Source organism: Cebus imitator, unplaced genomic scaffold, assembly GCF_001604975.1.
Source record: "Cebus imitator isolate Cc_AM_T3 unplaced genomic scaffold, Cebus_imitator-1.0 Scaffold50, whole genome shotgun sequence".
In the NCBI taxonomy this organism is placed as follows: Eukaryota; Metazoa; Chordata; class Mammalia; order Primates; family Cebidae; genus Cebus; species Cebus imitator.
The window spans coordinates 2,689,161-2,711,871 of NW_016107365.1; the positions used below are offsets into that span (position 1 = coordinate 2,689,161).

The following is a 22,711-nucleotide window of genomic DNA, read 5'->3' on the forward strand; positions in this document are numbered from 1 at the left end:
GGCCTCCCACAGTGCTGGGATTACAGGCTTGAGCCACCGCGCCCGGCCCTGTGCTTTGGGTATTCTTGCTTTCTTTTTGAGTTTCTTAGAATTTCTCTCATTTTAAATGACTGTCTCTTCCCCTCTCCCAAGTAGTATTTGGTTGACAAATCAAGACCAACCACAAAGTGATTTATATCTATAGTTATCATCTCTTTTGCAAATGTCTTTTTTGAGCATTTATGAAGCGGATATTTTGTTAAGGAGGTGAAACCTAATCTATTTTTATAATGTTAGCAATACATATTGAAATCTGATCAATTGATTAGTAAGTAAACATTTAAAATATATCTAGTTCATCTATTAGTGGCTATATTATAAAGAATCATGTCCTTAAAATACTTTGATAATGTATGGGTTTCAATACTGTTCATGTAGGGAGATTATATAGTATTTTTTAACCAGGTTTTTAAAACAGTTTTCCTTATCAATAATTTCCCAATATGATACTAAGCCACTTAGGGTGGTTTTGGTTTTTGTTTTTTAACCAATGGCAATACTAGAGCAGAAAGCCAATGCTTATACCACTGTACCATCATCACCTTCTTTCAAACTTGTTGGCAGGAAAAATATTAGCATTCACTTTGCCTGAAATGCCAGAGGCTCTTGGTATGCCTCTTCATAGCCTGAAGGCTTTTGAGATGCTAGTAATTGTAGGAGACAGGCCCATTTCAGAGCTTCCTCTTGCTGGAGCTTTGTCTGCAGGTCTCATACAGCCCACTGTGAAGGCAAACAGATAAGTGCTTTACTCCAGTGACTGGAGTGTTTTGGCTTAAAGCCAGAGAATAAACTCTTTAGAACTTTAACACTTTATGTTCAAACAGCATCTTTAAAAAAAAAAAAAAGTAGAACTATTTTAACATCTTGATTAACTCGATTCTCTAGAAGGAATGGGTTATTATGCCTTTTCTGGAACATTTCTTGAGAGTATGCATAAGTTTTAAAACTATAATGTTTCTCATCTACCAGTAAAGAAGCTGTATTTCAAAATATGCAATTTTAAGTGACTTTTAAGTGGATAAATTCACCTGGGGGCTGGGCATGGTGGCTTACACCTGTAATCCAGCATTTTGGGAGGCCAGGGAGGGCAGATTATTTGAGATCAGGAGTTCAAGACCAGCCTGGCCAACATGGGGAAACCCTGTCTCTAATAAAAATAAAAAATTAGCCAGGTGTGATGGTACACACTAGTAATCCCAGCTACTCAGGAGGCTGAGGCTGGAAAATTGCTTGAACTTGGGAGGCAGAGGTTGCAGTGAGCCGAGATTGCGCCACTGCACTCCAGCCTGGGCGACAGAGTGAGACTCTGTGTCAGAAAAAAAAAAGAGAGAAAGTCAACTGGGGTTTGCATTTACCCTGTCTCTTTGGTACTTCATTTTGGATTAAGAGCAATGTAGTCATTTCCCCCCTTTTTAATTTTTTCAGTCTGCTTTATTCTATTTTCCTTTAAGAAAATTCTTCAGTTTTGTAGATTCCTCTGTGTTTGCTTAGTCTTTGGATAAATAGCGTTTATCTGTTTGTTTAAGATTCTGACTCCACACATTACATATCCTTTGAAATGCTTGAGACCAGAAGTGCTTTGGTTTTCAGATGTTTTCGGATTTTGAAATATTTGCAGAACACATCCAGTTGAGCATTCCTAAACCGAAAATCTGAAAGCCTGAATGTTCCAATGAATATTTCGTTTGGGCATCCTGTTAGTGCTCAAAATGTCTCAGATAGGGAGAACTTTGGATTTCAGATTATTGGATTAGAGATGCTCAACCTGCATTGTGTTCATTAACTGTCACAAGTCAAAGGTCCAAAAGTCTTTTAAATCTGCACTGTTAATTTTTGTGAATTTATTTTAGAGTGTATACATAGAAATTCTTCTAACCTCATTATTTATGACCTCACTGTCCTTAGTGGTACATATTTAGATATTCTTTATGTTTTAGTTTTACATTTTAAATAAGTTTTCACTAGCTTATATGCAAATTCAATACTTGTTTATCAGTTAAATGATAGAATTTCATCTCTTAGCTACATATTACATAAGAAAGTTATCCAACTGGAAGTCTATTCATGTAGTATATTTGGAAAATTTTGACTTTTGTGTATACTGAGTTATGGAAAGTACTTCAAATGAAACTGAAGTGTTTAAAAATTGTATTTTTTCCAGTAGTTTTAACTTTTCAGACCACCTGCCACTTAATATTGACTTTTTTAAGTCAAGCTTTCTTTAAGGAAATTTTTTTAACTTGCTTTACTTGAATGATAGCTGTTAGAAAGCCTTATAGGACTGACAGCTTTCTTGATGTGTGAGTATATTCATGGAAAAGAATTACTTTTGAAAATAGGTTTTAGAATACTTATAAGCTCTCAAAGCATAATGTAAGCTGATAGAAAAAAAAGAATACTTGTAAGGTGTTTGTTTTTTATTTTGTCAGGTAGTATGGGAATAAGAATGCCTTTTTTTGAATTTAAAAATAATTTAGTATGTTTTAATCTTCATGGTTTGATTCATCTAAATATTTTTGTAGAGTTTAAATAAAAGCTATGTTTAAGTAACAAAGTAAAGACTTTAAACAAGTATAATTAGCAGACAAGTCTAATTATTGAATATTTCTGATATTTTGCTTTAATAGGGAATGCCCTGATGCAGATTCACTGGTAAGTAGATTTAATTTGATATAAACAATTTAAATTAGCTATTTTCATTAGGACAAACCTAACATTTGAGTTGAGTTCTTACCAGTCTTTCAAAGAAAAATAACATCATATTGTAAATTCAGTATTAAAATTATTTCACAAGTGCATTTTTGGATTTACATTTCCAAATGCTTTCCTAATAAATAGTATTCTAACCACCTTTGAAAAGTGGACATTTTACTTTTAAAATTGGAGTGGTGCCTTATCATACTGCTTTTTCTTGGGAAATCAAATCTGTATACTTTATTTTAAAATATAGTGTTCTTACTAATTTATTTTTAGTTCTATTAAAATAAAACATGATCTGTGCATGCATTTGAGTTTCATTTAAGAGATTGTCATTTTAGAAATAACATCAAGAACCATGGTCAGTACTTTTCTGTGCTTTTTATTTTAAAGAAGCATTGCTTATATTTCTTGATTAAAAGTATTACTTTATATATAATTAAAGAAGACATCAATTGGAGCTCCCTGTGGTTACAGTGAGAGAATAGATTTACTAAATGCTGTTAATTTACTAAATGTGTAGATGAACATAGTTTTCAAACTATTCATTAGATACCATTCATGGTGGTAAGTATAGGAGTTTCAAACAATCCCTCTCCTTTGCTTATTGTTCTTGCTTACATAACTATTGTTTCCTTTGATCCAAAAACATTTTGGTCTTTTATAGCATCATAGTGTACCAAAATAAAGAACTAAAAATACTTTGTGAAACACTGTGGTTTATGTTACTTACCATAAAATTAGTATTTTGTTTTATATTTTGGCTTTAAAATACAATTATGATTTGTTAACAAGTTTATATGAAAAATAAGAAATAGGCTTATAATGAGTTATGGGGTTAAATCCATCAGTGTGTTTTTGGAGTTTTAATGTTTACCACTTAGTTACTCTATTTGATACCCTTGGTTAACTAATTAAGGCATAGCAGCAGATGTGTTTGGGGTTTACTTTAGTACTCATTTTATTTCTGAATTAATTATTTTTATGCCTTTTATTTCTGAATTATTTGTAGCATTAAATTGATGATTGTAACATTAAATACAACTTTAATACTTAGTTTATATATATTCCCTTTAAATAAAACATCTTATTTCAGAAACTGATAATATTCTATAATGATCAGTGTTACCCAATTTTAAACTTTAGTTAGTACTTATCCAGAATACAAAAGAGAATACCAAATTCTAATGGTGCATAAGAAGTGACTGATAAGTTTGACTGTATAGAAATGAAACATTTATGAAACTAGAGAAATACATTATAAAAGGATTTGAATCATCAAAGACAAACTGGCAGAGCATCTTTGCAAGACGTATGACGGGGCTAATTGCTTTCATTTATAAAGTTTATATGCAAATCAATACAAAAAGTAAGTGGATGCCTAGTAGGAAAAGGGCATAGGATAAAAATGGTAAATTTTCATAAAAAGAAATAAAAGTAGTAATAACCATAATAAAATTACTCAAAATAGTGGTCTTATTCTGGTACAAATTAAAATGAAATTACTATAGTGTCTAATCATATTGGCAAATTTCTTTTTAGTTTTTTTTTTTTTTTTTTTTAATTTAGAAACAAGGTCTCACTCTGTTGCTCAGGCTTGAGTGCAGATGTGTGATCATCGCTCACTCTAACCTTGAACAACTGGGCTTAAGCGATCTTCTTGCCTCAGCCTCCCATGTAGCTGAGACTCCAGGGACATGTTACCATGCCCAGCTAATCTTTAAAACATTTTTTTGGTAGAGTTGGGGTCTCACTGTGTTGCCCAGGCTGGTCTTAAACTCCTGGCTTCAAGCAATTTTCCTGTCTCAGTCTCCCAACATGCTGGGATTACAGGCACGAACCACTGTTGTTGGTCAGCAAAGGTTTTGATAACACTCACACTGTTTTTAGGAATATAAATTGATACTGTCTGTCTTGTGGATAGTTTAGCAGTATTGCCCCCAAAAAGAAATGTGAGTTCATTTTTGACCATGCCACCTCCCTGCTAGGAATTTGCTGTTATAGTAACAAAACTTTAAACACACACACACACACACACACACACACACACACACACACACACATATATAAAGTATATATGTATATACACACACTGACACACACTTGATCACGATTCATGCATATATAGAAAGTGAAGGATAGATAGATATTTATTTCAACATTGTTTATATCAGCAAAAAACTGGAAACACCAATGCATCCTTCAGAATGGAAATTGGTTAAACAAATTGGTGGGGTAATAGATATTATAAGAATTTAAGTTGATCTGTGTCTGCTGATATGGAAAAAACTTAATAAAAGCAAGTATGATCTTATAAGTGATAGCTATTTTAAAAATAATATATAAATATGTGGATATATGTGTTATCTTTATTTTAGAAGAATGAGTTACGAGACACTTAAATTGTGGTTACCTTTGGGGGCCAAGAATTACAGTAGAGAAAGGAGACTCTTTCTACTTATTTTATTTTGAGATAGTCTTGCTCCGTGGTTGATGTGATTTGGATTTGTGTCCAGCCCAAATCTATTGTCAAGTTGTAATCCCCAGTAAGAGAGGCTTGGTGGGAGGTAATTGGATCATGGAGGTGGATTTCCCCCTTGCTGTTCTCATGAGTGACAGTAAGTGAGTTCTCAAAAGATCTGGTTGTTTGAAAGTGTGTAGCACCTCCCTCTTCACTGTCTTTCTTTTACTCTGGCCATGTAAGACGTGCCTCCTTCCTCTTTGCCTTCCACCATGATTGTAAGTTTCCTGAGGCTTCCCCAGCCATGCCTCCTTTACAGCCAGTGGAACTGTGAAACGATTAAACCTCTTTTCTTTGTAAATTATCCAGTTTTAGATAGTTCTTGATAACAGTGTGAGAACAGATGAATACAATGATCCAGGCTGGAGTGCAGTGGCACGATCATGGCTCACTGCAGCCTCGACCTCCCAGGCTCAAGCAGTCCTCCCACCCCAGCCTCCTGAGTAGCTGGGAACACAGGCACATGCCACCATGCCTGGCTATGTTTCTTCATTTTCAGTAGAGACAGTGTCTCACTATGTTGTCCAGGGTTATTTTCTTTTATTTGTAGCCTGTAAATAATAACTTACAACCTATTCATGGCTTTCTCTTACTAATTATTTTTAAAACCATCAATAGGCTATCTTGATAGGGAAATTATTGTTCATTTCTTATTCCTTTCTTTAAAGGTCTATGTAATTTGCAACTACATCTTTTGAAAGTTGGCCAAGGAAGTGTAATTGCTCTTGTTTTTTTGTTTTGTTTTTTGTTTCGACCTATGTCTCCATTCCAAACAGAAATTAAGAAACATTTCGTTGACTCTTGAGCTCCATTCTGGTATATATTTTTTAAATCGCCACTGCCACTTTAACCAGAGTAAACAATTGCCTTTAGATTGATGGGTGAAGTTGCCTGTTCTATTCTTGTTCATACTGCTTTTGACCTAAGACTTCACTCCAGCTGTATGGGCCCTGATATATAAATGATGGATTGAATGGGTAAAGATGAACCCAGGTAATGTGTAAGTTTTTATTAGTATCAAGGTTCTATGTATAGTTCTAGCAGTGAAAAGCCTAGTACACTGAGAATCACTGCTTTTAAGAAAAACTTTTTATTTTGAAATAAAGATGCATAAAAGGTTGCAAAGATGTTGTACATAACAGTACTGTGTACTTGTTACCCCTTCCTCCTGACACTAACATTTTGCAAAACTGTCATGTAGTGTCACAACTGGAATATTAACACTAATTCAGTCAAAAGAGGACATTTTCATTACCACAAGAATCACTCATGTTGGTTGCCCTTTTACAGCCACTTCTTTTCCTTACCACTTCCATAACCTCTGGCAACCACTAATCCCTTCTTCATTCCTATAATTTTGTCAATTCAAGATTCTTGTATAAGTGAAATCATACAATATGTACCCTTTTGAGATTGGCCTATTTTTTCCACTTAGCACATTATTTGGAGATTTATCCAGGTTGGTACATATGAACAGTTTATTTGTTTTATTTTTTTATGGAGTCTCACTCTGTAGCCCAGGCTGGAGTACGGTGGTGCAATCTCGGCTCACTGCAACTTCCACCACCTGGGTCCCAGTTCAAGCAATTCTCCTACCTCAGCCCCCCAAGTAGCTGGGATTACAGGCACAAGCCACCATGCCCAGCTAATTTTTGTATTTTTTAGTAGAGACGGGGTTTCACCATGTTGACCAGTATGGTCTTGAACTCCTAACCTCATGATCTGCCTGCCTCAGCCTACCAAAGTGCTGGGGTTACAGGCGTGAGCTACCACACTGGCCTGAACAGTTCATTTTTTATTGCCAAGTAGTATTCCCTGTTTTGGATGTACTAAAGTTTAATCGTTCATCCATTGTAGGACATTGTAGTTGTTTTTCAGTTTTTGGCTATTAGAAATAAAGTTACTATGAACAATTATGTACAGGTTTTTGTGTGGACATAATTTGAAGTGAGTTTCTTGTAGACACCAGATAGCTGGATTGTGTTTTTAAAAGTCCATTCTGCCAATCTCTGCCTTTTAATGGGTATTTTTGGACCATTTATATGTAATGATATGTCAGATTTTAAGATTGCCATTTCATTTTTGTTTTCTGTTTGTTCCTCTGTTTTTTGTTTCATTTTTTTCTTGCCTTTCTGTAGATTTTTTGAACCATTTTAGAATTACATTTTGACCTATTGATAGATTCTTTTCAGTGAATCACTTTGTAGAGCTATTTTAGTGGGTACTCTAGGTCATTCTCCATTACCCTCAGATAGTTGTTTATGGTGTTTTTTGTTTAGTTTACTTTTGTTTTGTTTTTAATAGAGCTGGGTTCTTGATCTGTGGCCCAGGCTGGAGTACAGTAGTACAATCCTAGCTTACCACAGCCTCGAACTCCTTGTTTCAAGACATATTTCCTGCCTCAGCCTTCCAAGTAGCTAGTACTATAGGCATGTGCCACCACACCCAGCTAATTTTTTTGTTTTTGGGTAGAGACAGGGTCTTGCTATACTGAGCAGACTGTTCTTAAACTCTTGGCCTCAAGTGATCCTCCTGTTTTGGCTCCCCAAAATGCTAGGATTCTAGGCCTTAGCCACTGTGCCTGGCCTGTTGATGTGTTTTGATCGCAATTTATAGATGTAATCTGTAGGAGGTTGGTCCAAAAGCTGCTTATTCAGTCGTATAGAAAACAACTTGCTATTATTTTAAAATTATTACATTATGCTATATAGTGTATTCTAAACAAATTTAAAGTACGTAGTCCATTGTTAAATTTGAGATAGAACCTCCTGGAGACTAAATACCTGGTATGTTTCTAGGGTACTTGAAATGGGATAAAGTATTTTGAAAAACCTTTCATTCTGATTTCTAAAAGATTCACAATTGGCGGTCTCTTTATTTTTAAAGAATTTTAAAGTGATATTTGCATATTAGCAAGCAGTAGAAAGAGAAAGTGCTCTACCTTTAGTATTACAAATATGGCCTTTGTCATCTTTTTATCCATGGAATCTGCTCTTTACCCTACCTTAGATTTTTTATTTCTAGTTTTTAATTCCATCTGTTAACTCAGTCCTGGCTACATTAGACTAGTTGGTCTGGAAGAGATAGTCACATAAATGCTGCCCTCAGTTCTCCCTGACCTTGTGTTGTGCCTACCTTCACAGTTCTTCATATCTTTCTTGCTGAGCTTTAGAAAATGATTAGAAGAACAGCATACCTTGCCAGTAAAAGGATTTTTGCTGTAATTCCTTGGCAGCCTTTTTTTCCATTAATATTTTTTTTAAATTTGGAAATCATTTCTAACTTACAAAATTGCAAGAATGAAGTAATACGAAGAACACTTGTCTGCCCTTTATTTTTGTCACATTTGCTTTAACATTTGCATTCTCTCTATATTTGTGCATGTGTTTATGTATGTGTGTATAGTATTTTTTCTGATCATTTGAGCACAAATTAAATGTATTCTGGCCCTTTGTCTCTAAATACTTGTGTATATTGCCCCAAAATATCAAATATTTTCTTATCTAACCACAAAACCATATTCAGAGAACTGTTCCTCCTTCCTGTATCCCTTCTATCCCATTGCCCTTCCTTGTAGGTAACCAACTTTATTGTGTTCTTATTATCCTTTCTGTGTTTTTTTTTTTAAATAAAGATAAGTAGATGGAGTATGTATGTGTTTTTATTTGTCCTTCTTAAAAGTTATAATACTATGTATGTTGTTTACTACTTCGCTTTTTAAAAATTAGCAGTATTTCCTGGCAGTCACTCCATATGAGGGATGGCTCTACCTCATTTTGTGTATGTACCATATATTCAGCTGTGCTTGGACATTTAGGTAATTTCTAATAATTACAGGTTACAAATAATCTTCGATGAATAACCTTGTGCATATGTATTTTTAAATAGTTGGAGCTGTGTCTTCAGGGTGAATTTCTAGAAATGGGATTCCTGGGTCAAAGAGTGAATACATATGTAGTTTTGTTACACATTACCAAATTTTTCTCTCTAGGGGTTGTGCCAGTTTTTTTTAATACTCACAAAGTATGAATGTGCATTTCCCCCACAGCTTCACCAACAAAGTATATTTTCAAGCTATTGAATTTGGTGTCTTAATGCAGTTTTAATTTTCTTGGTATTCTTTTATTTCTCGTTTTGTTTGTTTTTTGCTTATGGTTTGTATTTCCATTCATTTACATTCTCAGTCCTTTCACTTTACCACACCACACCCAATGATACACATAGTCTTAACCTTTTATTTTTTACTTTGAGGATTTGAGTGAAAAATTGATTATCCACCTACCATTGCTATCCAAATACCTATTCTCTTCTTTTTATCTTCTCCTACTCCTTGAGGAACAGGGGCCTCTTTGTCTTACCCTGTTTTTTCTTGACTCTTAGAGTACCTTGTTCTCATTTTATCTCTCATATCTGTGATATCTATAGTATTTATTGGCTCCTCTTCTGCTTTCAGGCATGCCCAGTTTCTTTTAACTTGAAGAAAATCTTTTTCTAAACACCTGAACTGAACGTTTGTTTATCTTTCCGTGTCTTTGTGTATGTCATTTCTCTTTGTTTGCAGTGTTCTTTCAATCGATGGGAATTTTATGATGTGACCAAAAAACTCCTTCTTGAAGCTGTGAAAATGCATTAAAACTAATTTCTGAGTCATAATAGTTAGGCATCTTCTACTTTTTTAAAATACGCCCAGCTAGATTATTTTTATCTTTATATTTTGAAGAATTCTAAACAAATGCAAATATATATGTTAATAATACTATCATGGTCTCTCATGTTGGGGCTGTCTCTCATCAGTCAGCTTCAACAACTTGCCCTAGCCAATCCTGCCCATCCATTTCCTCTGCCCAAATTCTAGAATAATGTAATTTCATCTGAATTTACATTACATATATCTTTAAAACATAATCACAATTCATCACATCTAGAAATAATTTACAACTCCTTAGTATTTTCAAATTTATATTTATATTTGATGTCCATTTGATTATCCTTTGTTTGAATTTGTTGATATGTCTTAAGTCTCTTGATCTGTAGGTTCCCCTTCCCTCCTTCTCTGTTTAGCTTCCTGTGTTTTTATTGGCAAGACTGGGTGGTTTGTTTTATAGTTTCTTTTAGTCTGAATTTTGCTGATTATGTTGCCCTACTGTATTATGTTTTACTTCTTTATATTACTTAAATTGGCATTTGGATCTAGAGGCTTGATCAGATTCAGGTTCAAGTTTTTTTTGCTCTTGTTTTGTCAGGGCAGCCTCTCATGAGATACATGGTATCTGGTTGTCACTCTTTGTGGGATGTTGGCAGATGTTAATGGTTTGTCTTAGGTAGTTCATCCAGACTTTAAACTGCTTAAGGAGGCACTAGATTTTGTATTTCCGTAGAGCTTATAACAATCGGAATATTTAGCTTGATAATAGCTTTCAAATCACATGGTAGTATTTTTTAAACTCACGTATTCTTCCTCATTTATAACAAAAACTATAGATTTTGAACAGTCTGAATTTGTCTCCACCTTGGTGATTTCTTGCCCTGAAATTGTGGGTTGTTTCTCCTGTTTCATTTTGCAGGTCTTTCCTCCTTCAGATGTCCAAAGCATGGAGTGTGATTTGAAGCTAATTAACTAAAAAAGATGTAATTTTTCTTCAGTGTTAATCATTTTGTTAACCTGTTGGTATTTGATAAGTGGTTTGCTTCCTTAGTAATACTGGAGGCTATTTTGATAATCTCTAATAATTTTATACATTGGAGTTGTCATTATAGTATTTTTTTTTTCTTTTTCCTTTAGAACATTCCCGATGTAGATGAAGAAGGCTACAGTATTAAACCAGAAACAAATCAGAATGATATCCTTTCATTATCTGGGCATTCTTACGGATTATGTTGGCATATAAGTAGACAGTTATAAGAAAATCATGTATCACTTAAAGCCTTTTTCAATTTTTTAAAATGTTATTTCTTGTTTGTCATTTGACTTTGTATTTTTTTGAGACAGAGTTTCATCTGTTGCCTGGGAGGGAAGGCAGGGCACAATCTCAGGTCACTGCAGCCTCTGCCTCCTGGGTTTCAGTGATTCTTTTGCCTCAACCTCCCAAGTAGCTGGGATTACAGGCGTGCACACCACGCCTGGCTATTTTTGTATTTTTAGTAGAGATGAGGGGTTTCATTATGTTGGCCAGACAGATCTTGAAACTCCAGACCTCAAGTGAACCACCTGCCTTGGCGTCTCAAAGTGCTGGGATTACAGGTGTGAGCGACCACACCCAGCCTTGACATGTTTTTATTAATAAAAGTTAGTAGTCTTATTTCTATTAAAGTCTGTTTCACTCTTAAAGGTTTCATTCCTTTTTTAAAATAAATGTGTGAAAAACTGGTTATATGTTTAGGTAATTTTAAAACAATTCTTTAACTGAAACCCACATACCAAAGAGAACCATTTCTATTCATCTAGTGATTCTGACTCTGAAGATGAAGAACCAAAGAAGTATCGGATAGAAATTAAGCCAATCCATCCAAATAACTCACATCACGCAATGGCTTCTTTGGATGAATTAAAAGTATCTATAGGGAATATAACACTCTCCCCAGCAATATCTGTAAGTATGAACATGTTTGTCTTTATTTTTCTTACCTACCTGTGTCTGGTCAAACATTACCTAGCAATTGTTAAGCATGTTGGCTTAGGAAATACTTAGTTTATAATTTTTAAACAGGCAAATAAATTGAATTTGGCTTAATTTTGCTTTCATTTGAAAGTATTTTACAAGAAAATGAAAATGTCAAAAATTCACTATGTCTGCCATTTGTTGCATTTCATAAATAGTACTGTGTGTCTCAGGTAGAATTCTTTGAATTGGCAGTATTAATTTTTGCCTCATCTAATTTTGAAGTTTTTCTTCTATGTTTTGTGAGCTTTATGTAAGAGGGAATTCCATAAAAATGAATTTAAAGATTAAATTATATATTCGCTTAATTTTTTTTCAGTCTGCCACTGTAACATTTATTTTTTCATGCAAGGAAAGGCAAAGATCTTACTAACTGTCGTTAGTGGTAACAGTTAATTCCTCAATTCTAAAATACTGTATTTAATAGGATTTAAAGGGAAAATAAAACATTACCACAATAAATTTTTTTCTCATTTATGTCAATTTTAAATTTAAAAATGTTACACTATGTGAAAAAAGCATGTCCTAGGATAACAGTTAATTATGTCTATATGTGATCATCATGATTGACATTAAATCTGTTCTTGACATTGAAGAATAAAGGCTCTCACCATTTCATATTGTTGTCTAATTATATAAGTAGTTACATGTATTTGTTTGGGGAAAAAAAGTGGTTTTCTCCTAGTCATGTACTTCAGAATTTAGTTTTAGAACTATTTTCTTTCCACCAAAAATATTTCTGAAATGAGTTTTTATTGTACCATTACTGTTTAACATTAAGATTAATGTTTAAGTATAAAGTTGCTTAAAAGATGGTGAATATAGGGCCAGGTGCGGTGGCTCACACCTGTAATCCCAGCACTTTGGGAGGCCAAGGTGGGCGGATCACAAGGTCAGGAGATTGAGACCATCCTGGCTAACACGGTGAAACTCCGTCTCTACTAAAAAAAAGTACAAAAAATTAGCCGGGTGTGGTGGCACGCGCCTGTAGTCCCAGCTACTTGGGAGGCTGAGGCAGAAGAATCACTTGAACCTGGGAGGTGGAGGTTACAGTGAGCCGAGATTGCGCCACTGCACTCCAGCCTGGGTGACTAAGCAAGACTCTGTCTCAAAAGAAAATAAAAAGACAAAAGAAAAAAGATAATGAGTATATATGAAGTATGAGGTTGTAAACCATTAAAAATGTGTATTTTGTAAGAGCATAACTAATTTAAAATATGTATGTAAATATCTAAAACAGAAGCCTAGAAGTATATATACCAAAATGTAAAGCATGTACCACGTATCTCTGGGGAGTGAGATTGTGGATAGTTTTAAATGTTCTCTTTTGTACTCTTCTCTCTTCTGTTTATTTTTAAAACAATGAACGTGTATTAATTCAGAATCAGAAAATAATCAGAACAATTTTAATGGTGAATATTGGGTTAGAAAATATTATATCTGAATATATTTTGCTGCCTAGTTTGCTTAACTTTTTCCCACCTGACAGTGTATGTGTTTTAAGGGAATGATAAATTATTAGAGCAGAAAGATACAGTATTCAGAATTCTAAACTAACTTTCTTTTTCTTCCATGTACTACTAGCGACACAGTCCAGTAAGTACAAGATTTTATATTTTTGCCCATTGACTTTTTAAATCATTGTAATTTTTCAAGATTGAATTTCAGAATATTTGTATTAAATTTTTAGATTAGCAAGTTTTAGTGTTTTGCTGTAGATATTGCTTTAATATTTTAAAAACAGGTATTAAAACTACATTTTTTTTACTGTAAAACAGAAACTACTGAAAGTTTTTTTCTGTATATATATTATGTAAATACACCTTGCAATTGGGCAGGTGTACTAAAAACAACTTAAAATTACGTTCCCAGTATTAACGTTTTACAAATATTTCATTATAAAACTAAATTAACTTGTTTTATGGTACCTCTTTTGCATTTCTTTTTTAGGTACAGATGAATCGGAATTTGTCTAGTAAGCCTGACATTTGAATTGCTTATATTTTATGTCTATTAAAATTTAGAAGGCAATTTGTTAATCTTTTAGCCTTATGTAGCTATAGCAGTAAATGATCTTTTCTCATCATGAGCCCTACCTAATGGCTGGAAGGATAATTATTTTAAAAAGAAAACAACTTGTCTGTATTATTTCCTGTAGAGCTAAGAGACATGCTTCGAACTTTAATATACAGCTACAACATTTTTCAGGAATCACCAAAGCCAAAAAATAACTTCTGATTAAGAATGTTAAACTGTTTCACTGGCATACTGTCTTGTAAACCAGAAGGCATTTGTAAGATGAGTAATATTTAGCTTTACCTATTTTTAAGTTAGGTCACAATTATAAATTCTATTATAATTTAATTATACTAAAAACAATTATACTGAAAACTTTTCTAGGGTGCTAATACCTTTTGCAGAATCATGCATTAAAAATAACAAGGGTTGTGGGAAAAATAGTTGAAGCAGCCCATTCAAAAGCTATGTAATTTTGTTAACAGAAGATTTAACAAAAACTTTAACATCAATCTTAATAAAAATTCTAACATAGTTTAAAAGACCTAGTAAATTAGTAATAAATATCAAAATAAATAAAAGTAAGGATTTTATCTTGAAATAAAGAAATGTTATGGTAGCTTAATAATGGGGGTGTGAGGAAAATGAGGATAAATGGAGGGTGCTGAGTAGTGGAGATGAGAGCAAAATGCAGAAATATTGAAGAATCGCACAATAAATACTGAGGTAGAACAACCAACCAAACCAAGCCAAGTGAAGAATGTAGAGTGAATGGGTATCGGGTACTGTGATATTCCCCCATAGTTTGTGGAAGTTACTCATATTGATGTACTTTGCATTCATCAGATATTGCTTAGTGATGCAAATAAAACATGAAGGTGCAGCAAAAATTGCTTATGCACCAATGTGTTCTGCATTAATGATGCTATTCCTCTGTTTAACACTTGCTTGTGAAATGAAGCATGTTACAAATGTAAAAGGTAGCAAAACAGACGATCTTATAAAGAGATTTGCTTCAGGCTGCTATAAGGTTCTTAATTTTTCAAAATCTGACATCCTCAAGAGTTAATAATTTTTGTCAATATAACAATCACTAATAATATTCTTAGAACTTGAGAAATGCATTCATGATTTATCAATTAAAATTCTTAAGCAGAATTTATGTATTTAAGCATTTTTTCTAGTTTTTAAAGTTGTAACCCACATATTTTCTCTTTCTTAAGAACAGCAATTCTAATGACTATCATAGTTTAATTGACAAGTAATTTCTTACTAAAGATATTAGAGGAAATAAAAATTTAGCAGAATTTCAGTTATTTTAATGTACACAAAAGAAAACTTGTTAAAATCTTATTTACCTTTTCTTTGTTATTATTTGTGTTTACATTATCAATTCAAAAATTGTTAGTGGTTATACTGTTGAGATATGTATATAGAGTTTCTTTTTTATTAAAATAGTTCTCAGATTATGAAATATAAAGAGACTTTAATTTTTCATATTTTAATTTTTTAATTAGATGAGGAGTTAACAAAATCAAAGCCATCTGCTCCACCCAATGAGTAAGTTTCCATATTTAATTTTTTTAAAAAACAGACTTTACTTTTTAAAGCAGTGTTTGACTCATGGCAAAATTGAATTTCAGAAAGCACAGAGATTTCACTCCCTGCCCCTTCATATGCCCAGTCTCTCTCACAGTCAAATTCTCTCACCAGAGTGGTACATTTATTATAATCTGTGAACCTACATTGACACATCATAATCACCTAAAGTCCACAGTTTACATTAGGGTTCATTCTTGGTGTTGGACAAATGTGTAAGGACATGTATTTATCATTATAGTATACAGAGTATTTTTGCGACCCTGAAAATCTTCTGTGCTACACCTATTCATCCCTTCTTCCACACCACATTTACATTTTAAGTATCCTTTTGTTCTTTTTTCTAGAGTTTTATTAACTTTATAGTTTCAGCTACAGTATAGTTTTATTAATCAAATCATCCTGTTTTCTAAGCTGTCAAATGCCATGTTGGAGTTTTTAGAAGTTTAAAATTATTTCTTACTTGGTAATATCTCCTTTTACAATTAAAAAAAATCCATTTAACCACTGTTGGCCTTGGTAGCCTCACTACTTCTAAATAAATGATGAAACCCTAAGTTCATACATATCTGTATTTCACCTGGTTATTCTCATGGGAATTTTGTCATTTCTTTCTTCAATTTTGATTGTAACTTTGTAAAATAGTATACTTCATAAGCTTCAAAAAAAGAAGATTGTCTCAAGTTGAAAAGGGAGAGAGACTAGAAGGCATGTTGCCAGCTCTTCTTAAAAAAAATAAAAAATATTAAGCCAATGTTGCATAGGTCTCTTTTTACTTCTGTGTCGTTCTGTAAGAATACTCTGAGTTTATTTTTTGCTTGTCTGTTTTGAGACAGGGTCTTACACTGTCTCTCAGGCTGGAGTGCAGTGGCATGATTATGGCTCACTGCAGCCTCAACCTCCCAGGCTCAAACAAATCCTCCTACCCCTGCCTTGGAGCCATTTTTTTTCAAAATTTTTTTTTTGTGTATGTGGAAACTATCTCACTGTGTTTCTCAGGCTGGTCTCGAACTCCTGGGCTCAGCCTCCCAAAGTGCTGTGATTACAGACATGAGCCATTAAGCCTGGCCAGAGTTAATGTAAAACACAAGTAAAAATAGGCTTAATTAAATAGGTAGTTTACAATTATTTGAAACTTTTGAGGTACTAATTGAGCACAGTGGTGATATTTATTGGATGTGTCATTTTTAAAGAAAAGTTGTTGAGTGTTTAAACCTGTTTTTAGGAATCATTTATGCAGTCGCAATGTTAGGTTTTATCATTGAGGTGTAGTGTGCTTTCATGTGGGTGTATGTTCAGATGTACTCTTAGATAATTGCAGCACTTTCATTATAGAGCCGTTTTCTTTTTTTTTTTTTTTTTTTTGTGTGTGTGTGTGTGTTTGTGTGTGTGTGTGTAAGATTTCCTAAAATGTTTAAAAATAATGGTAGTTTGATACTATTAAAATATTTAAGCCACCTTTCTGTATTTAAGAGCTTAAAAAAATCACTTTACTCTTTTTCTTCATTTTTGAAAATAAGTATGCCTTATAAAATTTTAACCCAATTTTATACCACTTAAATTTTCTGTTTAGGATTGGGTGCTATGTGCACTTGAGCCCTCAAGGTTGTTGAGTCTAACAAGGCATGATGAATGGGAATTAATTTTCCCCATTTTCCTCTGCTAACTTCACATTATCTTAGGTTATGCTTCTAACAAATGTTGGCTGTTAAATCTGTTAATTAATTTCTACACATATACTACTGGTAGAATATCCAACTTTTAAATTTTAAAATAATAATTTTTTTAGGTACAGGGTCTTGTTCTGTTACCCAGGCTGGAGTACAGTGGTGTAGTTATAGCTCACTGCAGCCCAGAACTCCTGGGCTCAAGTGCTCTTCTTGCCTTTGCCTCCTGGATAGCTAGGACTAGAGGCATGTACCACCATGCCCAGCTAATTAAAAAAAATTTTTTTTGGTAGATATTGGGTCTTGCTATGTTGCCCAGGCTTGATCTTGAACTCCTGGCCTCAAGTGATCCTCCCACCTGAGCCTCCAAAAGTGTTGGCGTTATAGATGTGAGCCATGGCACCTGGCCCTAACTTTTTAATTATGTATATTGAGCTGTTAGAATTCTTTCTATGAAATAAGGGACTACAAATTTTATACTAATAAAATATTCTTTTGTTAAAATTCTTGCTTTAAAAATATCATGGTAGAAAAGGAACCAGTGATTTACTTGGTTGGGACCCCCTGTTTGGACCCTCTCTTGATTCATCATCTTCATCTTCACTAACTTCATCATCATCAGGTAAATATATATATATATATTTTTTTGTTGTTTTGTTTTGTTTTGTAAATAAGAAATACTTCAGTTGCTTTTTCTCTTTTATTCTCTATTTGTGCATTGTACTGAATGATCAAAATTTCTAAAAATTTGTCCTCTGTATTGCCAAATAAAAGTGATTTTATTCTAGTTTTGTTCTATTACTCTATGACTTAATAAAAATTTGTAAAATACTATGTGTTTTTTTAAATTGGTATGTTTATTTCTAAGTATTTCATATTATCTAAATAATTATTATTGTTTATAGATAATTTAAATACAAAATACGTATCAGTGTAACCAATTCTTTCTTGATGGAAGTTAAATTGCATCTAATTTTCTAGTATTATGAACATCCATAGAAATAACAAATTTTGTGCATATGTCTCATAATATGCTTGTAATAATGTATCAATTTAAAATTTATGGCTCACAAGATAATATCCATCATACTTACTGCCAAACTGCTTTCTAGAAAGGCTTTAACACTTCCTAAGCAATTTATGAAAGAAGTTGATGAATGCTTTTTAGCTGTTGTTTTGGCAAGAATATGTTAAGTTTCTCTTTTCCTTAGTCAAAAAGCAGGCATCAAAAATGTATGTTTAATGAAACCTCTGCTTGTTTAAAACAAGAAAATAAAATCAATTTTAGTTTCTTCTACCTTATTCTCTGGGACTTCAGAATTGCCATCCAGTATTTGGAGTTAAGGAAGCACTGGAATCATGGGGGGAGAACTTAAATCTGTCTGGTTCATGCTAGGTAACATTGTTAGGAATGCCACACGTTCTATTTAATTTCACCACGATAACAGCAGCACAAAGTTGTTTTTACTGTCCCTGTTTTATAGATGAAGAAAGTAAAGCTCAGAGGTAATACATAACTTCTCCAAGATCATATAGCTAATAAATGATGGAGACAAGTTTCAAACCTGGCTCTTACTTATTCTAAAGTAATTGTTCTATCTATTGCACTTTGGCAGGTTAACAACAACAAAAAAGCCATGTTGAAATATCTTATTACTAAAAATTAAATATTGGTTTTAAAAATTAGACTGTTTAGAGACAAAATATTTTTTAAAAGGAACTATAAGTGGATTATAAGAAATCTTAACCCTAAACACTGAACTATTTGACCCTTTGAAGGGAAGTTAATCTGTAATTAATGGTTGTAAAACAGCAAGAAGCAGTCAATACATAGTTGAACATAATAATCTGAAGTGGCATTATAGCCTTTCTCATTGATCATTTGTTACTATTTAGTTTTATATAATTAACCTTATGTGTGTATTATATAAGGAAAGTAATTGTACAGGAAAAACTGATGTGGTTGCCAAATCTCTCTTTTGTTTAGTAAAAATGTCAGAATGGTATTTTATATTTAGAATGAGGAGTTCTCAGCAGTATTTAAAAATTTTGTTAATATCCCATTATGAATTATTAAATCTTTAATAAAATTTTTCAAATTGGTATCACAGATGTTTTAGTTATATAGAAATTTCTTCATAATTCAGCTCATTGTTTCTTGACATTTTCTCTAGTACAGTCTCTTTCTTTTTATAAAAGTACTCTTTCTTCCTTTTTGCTACCTATCTAAAGAATGTTTGGCTCATATCACCATCACTTCAGGTAAAAAATGGTTCATTTTCATTTAGTGGTCATTGATGTTTAGCTATTAGGAAATGATATAACATTTATTAACTTTTTGCTGGTTTTAAAATTCAGTTCAGTATGCATTTTTAAATCTGCCTATGTAGTATGAAAAGTAATGTTATAAATTTTACCTTTAAAAAAAAAGTTAGTGATGCTCAAAAGAGATAGTTATTCTGCTATATAGTAATTACTATTAAGTCTTCACTTGAACAGAATATAATTATCGATCAAACTAATCAATTCATAATTGAGATTATCATGTTTTACAGAACAGGCCCTAAGTGAAATTTTGAAATAGGCATTTTATCTTAAATTTTTATTTCATTCATTTTTATTGTTTGCTTGGTACTCACTAGTTACAACAAGTCTTAAATTTTGTCCTACCGTTCTTTGCAATCCACTTCTCGCCCATCTTAACATCCTCTACCCAGGTACTCATTTTAACATTTGAGCAACATCCAGGTTGTGAGCTCATTCCTTACTCTCCTGTGTGTCTTTCACAATCTTAATTCATCACTAGCCTCATCTTAAAGCAGGCTAAAAAATAATTTCAACCAATCAGTTAATAACTCATAGTTATGCATCCCAGTGTTGTTATGTTTTAAAATGTTGATTATGGCTTGGCTGAAAAGTAGTTTCAGTTGCATCTTATACCATGTAGACTATAAATAAGTATTCATGTTTATGTCAGATACGAATATGTAGAAACATTGATATATGTATTTTTAAAAATTTAACAGAAATATCTTACAACTACCTCCCCTTTGGTAAGTGCCAGTGCAGACTATTTTCTCTACCCATGGATTAATTGAACCCTTGTGCTCTGCAACAAAAAACAAAAACAAACAAACAAAACTTTAAAATTATTTTTTGAAAAATAATTGGGCTGGTTTTTTTTTCTTTTTGTTTTTAAAATGGAGTCTTACTTTGTCACCCAGGTTGGAGTGCAGTGGCACAATCTCTGCTCACTGCAACATCCCACCTCCCAGTTTCAAGCAGTTCTCCTGCCTCAGCCTCCCGAGTAGCTGGGATTACAGATACATGCCACCTTGCCCAGCTAATTTTTGTGTTTTTAGTAGAGACAGGGTTTCATCATGTTGGCCAGGCTGGTCTTGAACTCCTGACCTCGTGATCTGCCCGCCTCTGCTTCCCAAAGTGCTGGGATTACAGGCATGAGCCACCGCACCCAGCCTGGGCTGTTTTTAAATATTAACTCAAACACTGATTTAGTCCGATGTACTTCCTGGGGCAGTTTTATCACTGGACAGACTTCACATACACAGCACTGTCGCTTTGCCACCTTGTCAGATCTTTTTAGATCTTGTATTGACTGTAAATAGTTACCTTTGCTCCTCTAGGAAAACAAGAATAACTCTTGACTTTATATAATTTTGGACCTTCAGCATTTTAAGTTTCTAATGTACATGTTTTCCTTCATTAATATGAAGTTTGAATTTAATGCTCTTCATCCATGTACTATTATTTAAATTTTCTAGTTTCAGATAATTAAAACAAGAGAACTATTTGGCTATATGGATTATATTTTAGTTCTAGAATTTTCCTGTTGCTTCTAGTTTGTTGTTTTCTTCTTACTCATCTGACCTTGAGCAAAGTAGGAATTTCACTTCCTTTCTCACTGATTAACTTAAGTGTATGATAATTGAAAATTTACTTGAAACCTAGTCAGATCCTGAGCCTAGAAAGTCCATCACCAGATTTTTCCCCTAAATCTCTATTTTATTCTGCTCTAACAGCATCACCAGAGAGTACAGATCTAAGTTTCCTTTTGCTTCATGGCGACAAAGTCAGTGGATTTTCTTTACTGATGAACTTGTTAGAATTAATAACTCCAGTGATGCTCAGAAGGCATTCCAGAGATTGCACTGTAAGCGGAAAATACTCACGGGCTCCCTAATGCTTTGGTTGGGATGTCTTCCATCAGCTGCATGTCTGAGGATCACAATGACCTTTGCTGTAATATTACATGTTTTGAAAATTTATCTACGGAAGCAGCTAACAATGCTGCTGCTATTTATTCTACATCATCATTTTTGCTTGTAGATTCTAGATTAGCTTCCACTATTGTCCACATACAGAATGGTATGACAAGCATGCCTTGTATATTCGAGATAGTTAACGTCTGAGGGCAGATGTAGAATAGACCTTATCACCTATGTTTTTTAATACGTAACAGGCCAATTCATATTTCTTGAAACACTGTTTCTAATAGAAATTTGTAGCAGTGAATGCCACTCCACCACCAGTAAAAAATAAAACACAGGACAGTTAAGAACATAAACAATTGCAGTTATCTCCTTCAGAGGCTTCTAGAAGCAGCGCCTGATTGACATATGCAGATATAATATAGATTCATTTGTAAACAGTGGTGTTCATAAGTTTTGTTATTATCTTTCCTCAAAAAGCAAATTCTAAGCTGAACTTACTACTTCTGCCAGGCGTGGTTTGAGTCAATGTAAATTCCATTTGGACAGAACACTCAATCAATAATAAATGCCTCCGCTGTGTAAACTCCCTCACAAGCTTGAAATAACATAGGCTAGTGCTAGTTTCATTGATAATGAACATATCATCAAAGTAGATATGTCATACACAGGAAAGTGTTATAGGCCTCAGATTTTGGTGCACATTTCTTCCAGTGTACAGCTTCAAGTGTGAGTGCAGCATGAAAGAACTGATACTGACTGGAAAAAGACGGTGGCCTCAGGATATAAGCTTGATTATCAGCTTTTTTGTTTTCCTTAAGCAACCTGAATAGCGCTTGCAACTTTTATCTCTTGTTATGGTATTCTAAGTGATTCCATACCTCCCATGCATGTACTTTCAATCCTGTGTGACCACCTTTTTCTTGAGGTCTCTTCCTACCACCTCTATGCACCTTCCTTTCATGCATTGATTGATTCCTCCATTGATAATTAAAGGCCTTCAGCTTTGCAATTTATTTCCATATGTGTATACTTAGGCCCGTTTACATATTCTTAATTTTATACCTCTTTAAACTTTGAAAACATGCTGAATATGTTTCTTCTCACTCATTATATTTTTCAGTCTATGAATTATAGCTCACATTTTAATATGAACCAAAGGACTTTGAAAATAATTTATTAATGATGATTGAACATGATTTTAAAGAGGGTTTAAACCTGTATACTTCCCTTTTTTTACTCTTGTTTTGATTATGCTTATACATTTGTGACTTTTGCTGATGT

The 22,711-nt window shown here is 33.4% G+C and overlaps 1 protein-coding gene across 6 annotated transcripts in view; it reads left to right on the forward strand.

Annotated features, from left to right (window-relative positions):
* The window catches only part of FCHO2 (FCH and mu domain containing endocytic adaptor 2), a 131,912-nt gene that overhangs the window by 80,147 nt on the left and 29,054 nt on the right, over nucleotides 1-22,711 (forward strand). For 4 of the 6 annotated variants that reach the window (XM_037738164.1, XM_017527618.2, XM_017527620.2 and 1 more), the window contains exons 11-18: nucleotides 2,667-2,691; nucleotides 11,040-11,097; nucleotides 11,672-11,847; nucleotides 13,501-13,512; nucleotides 13,867-13,891; nucleotides 15,450-15,492; nucleotides 17,729-17,820; nucleotides 19,431-19,460. In XM_037738164.1, the coding sequence (XP_037594092.1) occupies nucleotides 2,667-2,691; nucleotides 11,040-11,097; nucleotides 11,672-11,847; nucleotides 13,501-13,512; nucleotides 13,867-13,891; nucleotides 15,450-15,492; nucleotides 17,729-17,820; nucleotides 19,431-19,460 (461 nt within the window). The remainder of the gene's footprint in view (nucleotides 1-2,666; nucleotides 2,692-11,039; nucleotides 11,098-11,671; nucleotides 11,848-13,500; nucleotides 13,513-13,866; nucleotides 13,892-15,449; nucleotides 15,493-17,728; nucleotides 17,821-19,430; nucleotides 19,461-22,711) is intronic. The other 2 variants (XM_017527623.2, XM_017527619.2) reach the window with 1 other exon arrangement.